General features: G+C 38.1%; 1 protein-coding gene across 1 annotated transcript; it reads right to left on the bottom strand.

The window, feature by feature from the left end:
• Positions 1-621: 621 nt before the first annotated feature.
• LOC107691532 (syncoilin-like) lies at positions 622-6,252 on the bottom strand. Its single transcript, XM_016490169.1, has 5 exons — positions 6,155-6,252; positions 4,447-5,209; positions 2,344-2,763; positions 2,142-2,266; positions 622-955 (listed from the first exon to the last, which is right to left on the bottom strand). The coding sequence occupies exons 2-5, from the start codon at positions 5,194-5,196 to the stop codon at positions 898-900; spliced, it is 1,353 nt and encodes a 450-aa protein (XP_016345655.1). The 5' UTR covers positions 5,197-5,209; positions 6,155-6,252; the 3' UTR covers positions 622-897.
• Positions 6,253-10,566: the final 4,314 nt, after the last annotated feature.

Below are 10,566 nucleotides of genomic sequence, written 5' to 3'. Positions count from 1 at the left end.
AGAGGACGTCTCACCCATAGAGAGATAGCTGACCAGCGTCTCTCTATAGGGGCATCTTCTCATAACCGCTTTTGCGCATCGCCTCGACGTTGGCATAACTCGTATGCTGGAATCGATGGATGCGTGAGGAAAAAACTGCCTCTTCCATTCCTTCTCAATCTTTATATGAAAAACAGGAAGAAAGGAAGGCTCACCTGAGCTGGAGGGTTTATGGCCAGAAAAATAACGTTCATCGAGATATTTCGCGACGTTACTTCTTCATCCGCTTCACGGCAAGTAAAGCCTCGCCGTATCATCGGCCAGATCCGCCTGCGATCCCCACGAGCTCATTCCCTTCCCCTTTATCCCCTCATTCCCCTTTATCCCAGATAAATAGAGATCGCTCTTACCACAGAAATGCACGCTTCAAACAAAACAGTCATTGAAGACGAAGAAGAGAATGATGTGTGCTCCCGGCGCCTATTTATACGATAGTCGCACCGGTAGTGACGTCATGGCTGTCGCCGGCCAACGAGTTGGTGTTTTTTCAATGTATGCTTCAGACACGGGTCACGACGAGGCGTTCCCCATAGCGGCCCCTAGAGGACGCAGTTTGAAGTTCCCATGAAAGGGAACAGTGTTTTAAGAACATTCTGAGCTGCGTAACTTGTCAGATAAAGATCTGGATATCTGACACAATTGGTCCTTGCTGTTCAGAGTGCTTTTTAAAATCTAATTTGACCTTTGCCAAAAAAAACAAAAAAAACAAACACTGTTGTGCATCTTCAGTAAATTGGGGATACTGTTTTGGTGATTGACTATTAATGAAAAAGAAGACAAGCAGTTTCGATTAAACTATGAAAATATATCAAAAAGATTTTGCATAACTAATAAGATAATAATACAAACATTAGTTCATTAGGTTTTTTCCACCACCACACCGTTCTCTTGCTTGCAGGGGCCCTCTACATGCTCTCTGTAAAACAATAAAGGCGTAAAATATAGATGTGCCATCCAGGGCTGGCACAAGCTCAACTGCCACTCTAGGCAAAACACTTCACAGTCACAATTAAACACAATCTAGATGCACGTGAAAGACTGAAGATTTTGTTTATTGATACATTTTGCACTTAAATAAAAACATACACGAGCATTTCACATGGGAGCGGCACTATGGACCAAAGTTAATTTAGAATAGAATAATTAATGGGGTGATAACTTGTTGATATGAGTGCAATAATTCCAAATTTCTAAATTGAAACTGTCTCCTGCCTAGTTTGACTATAGGCACGTGCTGGCCCTGGTGCCATCTGTCCTAACCAGATTCAATGCAGCAAGTTTTCAGCAATTAGTAAAAGTAAATTGTCTGTCCACACTGAAAGTGGAAATCCAGTACAATCACAGCCAATCAGAACGTAGGGTAAGGTGGAGGAAGATGCGTCTCTTGAGAATAGTATTTACTGGATACATTTACACAACAACAATGTAATAAAAAACGAAAATGCTTTCTTTTTGTTTTTGAAAAGCTTTGTGTACAGACAACAACTCAAAACGATCTCTCTTCACACGGCTCTGCGAAAATGACTAAAACGCTGTATTATGCATGCCAGGCCAATAGCGGGCGATGTCACTTTGTAAAGAAACTACACGCCTTTCATCTGAAATGTAAATTTGTTCTGACTTATATACAGGCATATGGATATTTACAGTACATATTTAATTGACCATATTTTAATTAAAGAACTGTCATAACATGCCTTAAACATGCCAGGTTTTAATGAAAAGTGAAGATGTACATCTAACTCATGGAATTACTAAATAATAACAATAATGAGTTACAGTAAATAGTAGATAAAAATTTGGGGTCATCTTACTTACTTGGGGGAATCTTAGCCCTTCTTACCCTATATGATTTTTAATATTTAGTAGAGTAAACTTTTGGACCAATGACATATCATTGTGGATGGGGCTATCCAATGTAGTGTGACAGAGCTAGAAATCTTGCAACTTTTTGCAGCTGGTTAGGATGAGGATGCATTAACATAGACATTAACATTAACAAAGAGGTTTTATTACTTGATACACGCATGGTGTAATAGTATTTTCTCCTTAAATTACTTTGCAGTGTCAAAAAAACTCTTTGAAAAAGTGTCTGCACTTGCCTGTAGAAGAACAGCTCTTTGGCCATGTTGTTCTTCAGCATATCCAATCCTTCTGTCTTCTTTATCTGGACCTTGAGCTCAGTTTTCAGTTCTCTGATGTTCTCCTCCAAGGCATCAACTGTCTCCTGAAAGAAGAACATTAAACGTTCAATAACTTGTGATCTAAAATGACAGTTATCTAAAATCAGTGAACATTACTCACCTGATATTGTTCCACATTTTCCTTCCTCTGTCTCTCCATTAGTCGGATCCTCTCCTCCAGACAAGATCTCTGGAGTCTCAGCATCTGCTCCTCTTCTTTCAGCGGTCCTAACTGGGCCCTCAGCTCCTGGCATTGCTCTTTAGCCTTACTGAGGGAATCCATGGTGGCCTCCCGTCTCTTCAGCAGGGACACTAACCGGGGCTCGTAAAACTCTTCCAGAGCTTTGATCCCACCCTGCAGGTACTGCTGGAGGTCACAAGAAGCCCGGCGTCCTTGAGTCACATAAGAGCGGTTCTTCCTCTTGCTGGATTCTTGAGTGACGTTCAGTTGCTTTTGCAGTTCTTGCAGGTTGCTTTGGTGGTCTGAATGGATGTTGGCGATTTCCTCAGTCAGCTTAACAGCAAGGGCCTTCAGCTCCTCCTGAGCCAGAGGGTTTTGAATATAGTTAGAGTGGATATAACACCCATTTATCACAAATGATGTCACATGAACAACATGGACTGAGTAACTTGAACCATATGATTTTCGACATTTGTTTTACAAAAGTTCTGTTGGTTGGAAGTTGGAACTTGTTAGCTATTTAAAATAATCTGATTAACAAATTTTGCAAGAAAGAAAGAAAAAAGGGCTGAAAACCACAAACCAATCAAAACTAATGTTTCCCCAGGTACAGGGGCAGACTTAGTGATTTGGGGGCCCTAAGCAAATTCCAGGTATGGGGCCCCAACACAATAACTATGTGTTCTTTTACGCCTATCCCTTATTTTGCTCGCTCGCTCTTTCATAGTTTATAGTTTATTTACCCCTTCAGAACTTGTCTATTCGATAAATTCAGTAAATTAGTCAACCTAATGCTGTTCTAAAGCCATATTACCTTACTTTTTTCGGATCACAAAAGAAGACATTATCAAAAATAAATAAATAATAAAAATAAAAATACTTGCACTCATCCATTTAATGATTTATAATTTTATTCAGTCTTTGTACAAAAAGGATTCCAAGTGTTCTGAAGTCATGTGGTAGGGTTTGCAGAGAAACAAATCAAAAATGTAATTATTAAGCGAAAATCTCCAGTCATCGCATTCGTGCATTTATTCGAGTGCGCGGCAGTTCGCGCTGGCGCACATATATGAAAGCTGTCACTAAAAGCTGTCACTCACTTCAGTTCATCGCGATCTCACGACGTTCCGTTAATCAATGAAGCTCTACACTGCACACCGAATCTCTTATTTACATCGTATCTACACTTTTAATGAGAGGATTCATGAGCTTGCAGAGCTCAGCACTGGACAAAAACTCTGCGTTTTGAACGGTGAGTGGATTCTAACTTAAACACCTCGCGTTCAGAATATCAACAGATAACTGTATGTCTGTGATTGGTTATATTGCTCAATGCTGCAAAACACGCTGTAAATATAAACATTTGACACTCTCTACAACACAAATACACACCGGAGCGTTTGCCAAACATGTTTCGCCTATATCAGATGGGGCCCCCTGATTCCCCGGGGCCCTAAGCGGCTGCTTACCTCGCTTATTGGTTAAGTCCGCCCCTGCCCAGGTATACTATCATTTTGCACACTGAAAAAAATGGTGTAGAAAACAAAGAAACGGGAAGTAAAACGTGGAATAAAATTGTATATATAATGTTTTATTTATATTATTATATATTATATAATGTTATTGAGTGTCCTGTACAATTTCCAAGAATTGCTGAAATTTAAGAAAAGATTTTTTAATTAAAAAATATGTAAGAAAAAAAATACATTGAGAGAGATAGAGAATTATAGAATTAAATTCATTAAACAAAGAATTCAATTAATTAAAAATGTATCTAATTTTTGTTTTAGGGCCACTGAGAATGTTAACAGAGCAAATCTATTTACTACTGGCCTGACCGGGAAAGCAGAAGAAAATCTTACCTCATATTAAATGCCTGGCTACAGTTCCTGGTGTCCTTTTGCTACACAGTTCTAAACTACATTTGTAAATCCTTTTTGTAATCGGTATAAAAATCTTGCTTAAGTTGAATAGAACAAACCTTGAGCAGGATTTTACATCTTTTCTGTTTCAATGTACTTGTACCAGTTCACTTGACACTACCTGAGCTTGGTTGAGCTGCTCCACCTGTTTCTGTTGTAATTCAAGCTCTACTTGTCTCTGTGCACCATCTCGGGCCGCCGTGAACAGGTGTCTCTTAGTCTTTAGAGTCTCCTCCTGCAGGCTCTGTCTTTCCAGCCTGACTTTGGACAGGAGGCCTTGTTCTTCCCCCAGAGCCTCCCTCCCAGTCTGCAGCTCTTGGGCCATGGGCTCCTCCAGCTCCAGAAGCTCTTGAACCAACTCATCCCTTCTGCGCTCCAACTGGCCCACCTCCTGAATACAGCTCTCGAATGCTTCTCTGAGTTTTTGTATTTCCATGCTGGCAGACAACTCAGGCCTTGCCTCGACAGGGCTGGCAACAGTGCTATCTTCGGCCTCCAACACAGTTTGAGCTTTCTCAGGAATGCACGTCTCTCCGAACTTAATTGTTTTTATGAATTCATTCTTGTCCAATTTGTTCTCTGTTTCTGAAAATAACTCCAGTGGTGCAGTAGTTGGATGGGCTGCATCAAAAACATCTAACTGTGCCAACATCTGTTGCATAAGTCCATTAAACTCAGCTTGCAAAGCCTCTCTGCATTTTATTGAATAATGCATGGATTCTCCAGGAAGAGTTAGAGCAGCCTCAATCTCTTCCAAGCAATCTTCAAAGTAGTCTTCATCTTCCTCCTCAATAAATAAGGGATCAAACGTTTTGTTTGTCTCAGATAGAGACCCATAAGCTTGCTCAAAGTTCATTTCTTGATCCTCCATTTTATATGTTGACCTATGGGGTGAACATTGTGTGAATGCCAGGTAAATCAGAATTAAACTACAGCATGTAGTTTGTATTACTTTCACAAACACCAAATGCATTGATCACTATATTAACACATCTTGTTCATTGTGAGGATGGTGAGAAGAAATCTGAAGCGAATGCGTCATTGAGGGACAGCTGCATAAACTTGTCGAACAGCTGACTGATCATGAACACACTCATACACGGTGTTCATTTGAAAAGCTTAGATTAACATCTGCGAGTGGACCTTTGATCAATTGTAAAGAACATGTACACATTGGTACATACATGCTCTTGCATGTGGCAAACATGAAGTGAATAAAATGTAAAAGTTTCTACAGATAAATCTTCTGCATCTTCATCAAAATGCTGTCAATCACCAAAAAGAAGAGACAATTTTTTTTGCACATAAACTTGCCTAAACCCTATGATTTACGTAAGTATAGAAATGCCCATCCACCATTTTCCTTTTAGACAGGGCTGGCGTTTCTTATGCCAGTCTTGATGGGACACAGAGCAGCTGCTGAACTGGCAGCAAGAACAGACAGAGAACATTCCACCAGTGCCAGTGATCTCAAAATCCTCATCATGAACAACTGCTCATTCCTTTGACATGTTTACTCAAGCATGCTATATGACATATTAGCAGTTTTACATGTTGTTTTGAAGTAACTAATAACTGTAATCAAGTGAAAATAAATGTACATTTGTCTTCAATTAACTAATTTCCTCCGACTTTTTCCCGACTCTTGAAATCATCACCAAAAATAGAAACAGAGTGAGAAAGAATAACCATGAAAACACTGCAGTGACTGAGTAGTGATATGACAAGTCTAAAGATGTATCTAGAGCTAGGATTCTGTGCCAATGTAAACATTCTAAAATCAAAAGCATTTGAGAAAAAAAAACTTATATATAAATGCATCAACCCACCTCAACTCAGATAACGAGGTTCCAGGACGATAACCATGAAGTGAACCCAAAGCGAAGAGCTGGTAGCCAGCTGAACATGAAAATAGGACAGTGGTAGTCTGGCCTCTCTCTGACCGAGTTTAAACATATGCCGCCAGTCTCTCAGGCAACGTTTAATCTGTTTACATTTATTAATAAACAGAAGGGGGAAGAAATATGAGCTAATCAGGAATCATGAGGTCCTCTGGGAGGTGCGACCTGCTCACGGGAACCAATAGGACAGCAAAGAGCAAATTTGATGCAAATAGCTATAATCAGTATCCAATGGGTGGAAAGTGTAGGGTCCGCACATGGACATGATACAGCAAAAGAATCCAAGAAGGGTGGCCGCACAAGAGTGGCAAAAGTTGTCATCACTTTTGTGGTTTCCTAAACGACACTGACCTACATTCAGGAATGACCTGAAAGCCGGGCTCTCATAAAGCATGGACAGGATTGAAATCAAGTGGGAACTGAAAGCTTCAAGAGGCAGCGAGATATGAGGAGTGAGCGTTTGTTTAGAAGAGCCAACAGCTCCAAATTCCCACCATGCCTGCTCATTTTCTCAGCTGCTTTTAGTAGACATCGCAGATCTAAATAGATGTTTCACAGATCAGTAAAGTTGGTACAAGGTAGATATTTTGAGGCAGCTAGTTTCAACAAGTTAATAGATTGGTGCTGTGATAAGGCTTAATATATGAAAACCATAAGATGTAAAAATACGATTTGTAATAAAAATAATAATGACATGGTGAAAGTATTTCTAAATACGTGAGAAATCAGTGTGCTATTCTGAATCCTTCTTTAGAAAGAATTCTCATGTTTATTCCAAATTAATCTACTGGAGATTTTTAAAACAATAAATCTGAGAAAGTTATGAAGTGGGTAACGCTTTAGAATAGTGTTCCGTCATTAATGAATAACTACACAGGAACAAATGACTAATGCACTGTTAACATTCTAGTACCTGCTATTAACTAACAAGAAACTGATTAATGAATTAGTAAGTAATAGCGCTCAGTTGGAAGTAGTAGTTCACTATTAGCTACTCAGTACAGTTTTTCTTTTCATATCTCCCAGAGAACTACTCGGAACGACTGCATACAGGTTAATAATTAATGTAAATAATGCAAAGTGTATAATAAATTCTAAAGTGACGATCATGGTAACCCACTAGTAATGACTCAAGTGTTACCAAATCCTTCAGAGGAGGTTACTAATTATTTGGATCAGTATTCTAAAGTGAAGAGTATGATAACAACTTAATTTTAACTGAAGTCATTGTAAGCTTTTGAGATATTTGTAAGGTTTTGATTCAAGTGTTACTACATCTTGTTACAGGAATTACTAATTATTTGGATCAGTATTCTAAATTGAAGATCATGATAACCCGCTAGTAATGACTCAAGTGTTACCAAATTCACCTGAACTAATTACTATCCAGAACCTTACAAAAATCTCAAAAGTTTACAAAGACTTCAGTCATTACTAGAGAGTTATCATGCTTTTCACTTTATAATTCACTTCCAAATAATCCACAATTCCTTCTGAAGGATTTGGTAATACTTGAGTCATTACTAGTGGGTTATCATGACCTTCACTTTAGAATTAATTAAGCACTATTCATAGCAATTATACTATGAAAAAAAAAGGTACAAAAGCTGTCACTGGGGCAGTACCTTTTCAAAAGGTACACTTTTGTACCTTTTAGGTACTAATATGTACACTTTAGATACTAATTTGTACCTGTAAGGTACCAATATGGACTCTAGGTACAAAGGTGGCCCAGTGACAGCTTTTGTACCTTTTGTTTTTTCTGAGAGTGCAGTAATTCTTAGTAGTTTACTGGAAGGTATGAAAAATAGTAGTTACTGATTTGCTAATAGTGAACTACCACATTGGATTAAGCACTATTAATTACTAATTCATTAATCAGAGTTTCTCCTTAGTTAATAGTACTTACTAGAGTGTTAATATTGTGTTACTCATGTGTTCCTGTGTAGTTATTCATTAATGATGAAACAGTATTCTAAAGTGTTATGTATTTCCATTTAAATTAAATATCAAATACATTGTGGGCTTTTCACACTTGAAAATACTCATCCATTGACATTCTCAACCCTGGGTTTATCTGATGCTGGTTGTCTTGTTTTATTTTAATTTATTCTCGAACTGTGGAAATGGCCATGTAAAGTCCTTAAGTCTTCTGAATAACAAACAAATAAATAAAATGCAGAGGAGTGTTAGCGATTGACATTTTTACACTCAAGACGCTAAACTTGACGTACCGTGTAGAAGTCTGTGTGACTAAGTTTAGTTTATGTCTGGTTATGCATGGAATTAAAAACATTACTCAGAGTAAGGAATATCGTGAAAGCCCCTAAGACATAAAAAGGAGAAATATTGGAGTGGTGAAAAAGATTTCGGTAGTGACTGGTCCGCTTAGTTAAATGGGATGCAACCATTGCATGGTCAACATGTCTAGGGACTTTACTGTAATTGAACTCCTGCATTTTTACAACTGTGTTCCTCTTAGAACCACAAGGAGGCGCTATACAACCTCTTTTCCTAAGGTGACACATACATAGGTGTATTTGCATTTTCTTTATGAATGTTGTCAGAATTAGTCATCTGATTAGAACTTAAAAATAACATTTCTAAACATTACATCTAGAAGCTTTTTAAACTTTTCTAACTATATTGATGCCCATAAGCTCAAGGCTCTCTCTTACAGAAAGACAGGGTAATAATAATAAGCACCCCCGAGGAATGCAGAGGTACTTGCGTAATAAAGCAGTGTTGAGTGATGCCTGAGTTGACCGAACTTGGTAATGACCATTCGAAATAGTGTCCATCAGCGTCATTCACTCTGAATAGATCAGCTTCTTAAGTTTATTTGTTTAAAAAAAGAGTCCTATGAATAATCCCTAAGTACAGCCCTTAGTTGGAATATGCAATTTCTTCTAGCTTTTCAATAAGGTGGCCAGGTTTCTACAGCGTATCAATGTAACAATACAATAAATAGTGAATCAAAATAATGAAGCTAGCCTTAGCATACACTGCTAATAATTCCAAATAGTGTAAAAATAATCCCAAGCTTTTCCCTATGTGGCTTTGAATTACAGGTTTGCTCAGCAAATAAGTGATTAAACACTGTTACCATTGGGTTACTATATATACTATTCTGGATTCTGCCATTCACACACTTACACAGATGAGAAAGCCTTTAACCAATTATTCTCCTATAGACTCTATGTATGGTTTTGATTGTATTGTGCAGCTATGTCAGGGACTACTCACCTGTTTTTCATCAATAATTTCCTTTTTTCTAGTTTTATGTAACCGGAAAGGATGGCTGTGAGCCTCTGGTCTAGGGGTGCTCTGGAAAGTTAAATATTGTGGTATGCCGCTTCACATCCAGTGTTTGACTAAAAGGTGGCTACTGCTCTACAGGTCTTATGTAACTAAGTACATACAGTAAGGTTCAAAAGTCTGAGACCAAACAGAAGAACAAGTACATATAAAAGGCAAAAAGCACATTAAAACAAAAACATTACTTGTCCATAATGTAGCTGTTTGTGCTTACCTGGTGAACATTGCTATATTAACTTAAATTAACATCCCTGACTTATTTTGAATTGCAGCCTAAACAGTCTGTGTGTGCCATTTTTTATTTTTGGTCAGAGTTATATTATCATGAAAGTCTTTGGAGAGCTATAACTCTTGGGAATGTCTGCCTGTGGTGCCAGATGAGCATTGTGATTTTCTTACATTGTGTTGTTAATGGAAACTCTAATTGTGTTCTAAGAAAAAGACAGTCTTAAAGAAAGTACCTGCTTACATCAAAGAACACTGACTGACACTGCGTGATAAAAACATGCTTTGCACAAGCACATGTATCACTCTGTGGCTCTTCAAAACAATGTTGAAGCATTAGTGTCACATGAAAAGGAAAGATGGTCGTGATAAACCATGTTGCCTGTCTGAAAATAACAACCTGAACTGCCATGACAACATTCTCAAACATCAGATAACTCTCTCATGATATTGTTTTGTGTGGGATACAACTGAAGCAAATCCACTTGCCAAGTAAATGGCACTCATAGTGTTCCTTTTAAGCTTCACATATCATTTTTGATCTAAAAAAAAAAAACCCGCAAATGTCTCACAAATACATACACCTGAATGAGAACTGGGTTGTTTGATGATGATTTTTGAAGTGACAGACTATAGTGCATTAAATGCAGACGTATCATTTAAACTGAAATACTCTGGGTCCCAGTAATAGAAAAACATGGCAGGCTAAAAAGCTCAGCTGGTAAGTTAACCATAAATAGATATAGAGTTTTTAGAAGTCAAAGAATGTTGAAGATGAGCAGATCAATGTGATCTGG

The sequence above is a fragment of the Sinocyclocheilus anshuiensis genome, unplaced genomic scaffold (genome assembly GCF_001515605.1).
Source record: "Sinocyclocheilus anshuiensis isolate Anshui unplaced genomic scaffold, SAMN03320099.WGS_v1.1 scaffold162, whole genome shotgun sequence".
Lineage (NCBI taxonomy): Eukaryota > Metazoa > Chordata > Actinopteri > Cypriniformes > Cyprinidae > Sinocyclocheilus > Sinocyclocheilus anshuiensis.
This window is presented reverse-complemented; position numbering and strand designations above follow the sequence as displayed.